Here is a 1,279-nt window from a genome sequence, read left to right as displayed (position 1 = left end):
ATGGAGTGATGATGACAAGGATGATATCGAAGATGGCGATGCTTTTGTTGATGATGATAAGTCGTAATATAAAAAACAATATTGGTGGTGGTTAAGATGATAGTGAAGATGCTGGCAATAACGATGTTGAAAAAACCCAAAATATTGAATATAAAATGAAACTAGCAAAATGTTAACAATTGGAAAAGAAATAGCAATACTTGTAAGACATTAACAGCGTTGTTTTTCCCGCCATAGACACCAGCCAACAAACTCCTGACATCGTCAATGATCTTCATCTTCTCAGCGTGCCATCCGTGCTCCAGGTTGCAGAGTTTGAACCACAGATACATCGAAGAGGTGCACGATATGAGTGCCACGATGATTGCCAGGGTGGCTGTTGTGTTGTTCAGGTGCTGTGAAGTTGTTGATTGTGATGTTGCTGGTGGTTTTGTTTTTGTCGTTGTTAATGAGTCTATTGTTGTTGTTGACATTGACGAGAATGTGTTTATCGGAGTTGTAAGTTCACTTTTCGTTGTTGTTGTTTCTTGTGGTTTTAGGCGAGATACTTTTGATTTCGAGCTAGAAGGCACTGCTGGCTTGTCGTTGTTATCACATTTTTGCTGCTTATTTTTGACCATTTCAAATAGATCAGGATTCGTTTGTTTACAATCTTCCCTAATTAGCGTGACGTCATCGTCGCCATCATCAACGACGTCATCATCATCGTAATTGTAGTAATCCGTTTTGTTTTTTGTCGATTTGTCCGACTTGTACATCTTTCCGATGGTTCGAGATGAAGATGATGGCTTGAGAAGTTTCGTTGAGATATGTTGGCGGAAAATTGGTGAAAATTATCCGAGTGTCGATGCTTGCGGTTGTTTGTGCTGGTTTGCTTGGCTCTTTATACTAAATTTCCTTCTTAGTCGTTATAATTTATAAATTAACGTGCTTGCAAACAATTTAAAAATTAAATAATAATAATGTAGTTTTTTTAAACAATAAATTTTCTTACAAAATTATTAATGTAATAATTTTTCATTTACATTTGACTTCGAAGTTTTAAAAAAAACGACATTAATAATTTTGATCTTGTACATCATCTATATCGGGAAGGCTTCAACTAATCCAGACAACCAATCTAGCAACCAATCATTCAACCAGTCAAGCATTAACCCAATCCTTCAATCAATATCAATCAATATCAATCAATCAATCAATCAATCAAACCTACCTTTACTATAAAAATGTATAACAATTTATTCGTTAATCGTAATAACATCAACAGCATCACAAATTG

At 35.2% G+C, this 1,279-nt stretch overlaps 1 protein-coding gene across 1 annotated transcript; it reads right to left on the bottom strand.

The window, feature by feature from the left end:
- Positions 1 to 161: 161 nt before the first annotated feature.
- HELRODRAFT_170402 (hypothetical protein) lies at positions 162 to 758 on the bottom strand (the record flags this gene model as incomplete). Its single annotated transcript, XM_009016233.1, has 1 exon — positions 162 to 758. The coding sequence occupies one exon, from the start codon at positions 756 to 758 to the stop codon at positions 162 to 164; it is 597 nt and encodes a 198-aa protein (XP_009014481.1).
- Positions 759 to 1,279: the final 521 nt, after the last annotated feature.

Source organism: Helobdella robusta (genome assembly GCF_000326865.2).
Source record: "Helobdella robusta unplaced genomic scaffold HELROscaffold_18, whole genome shotgun sequence".
NCBI lineage: Eukaryota > Metazoa > Annelida > Clitellata > Rhynchobdellida > Glossiphoniidae > Helobdella > Helobdella robusta.
This window is presented reverse-complemented; position numbering and strand designations above follow the sequence as displayed.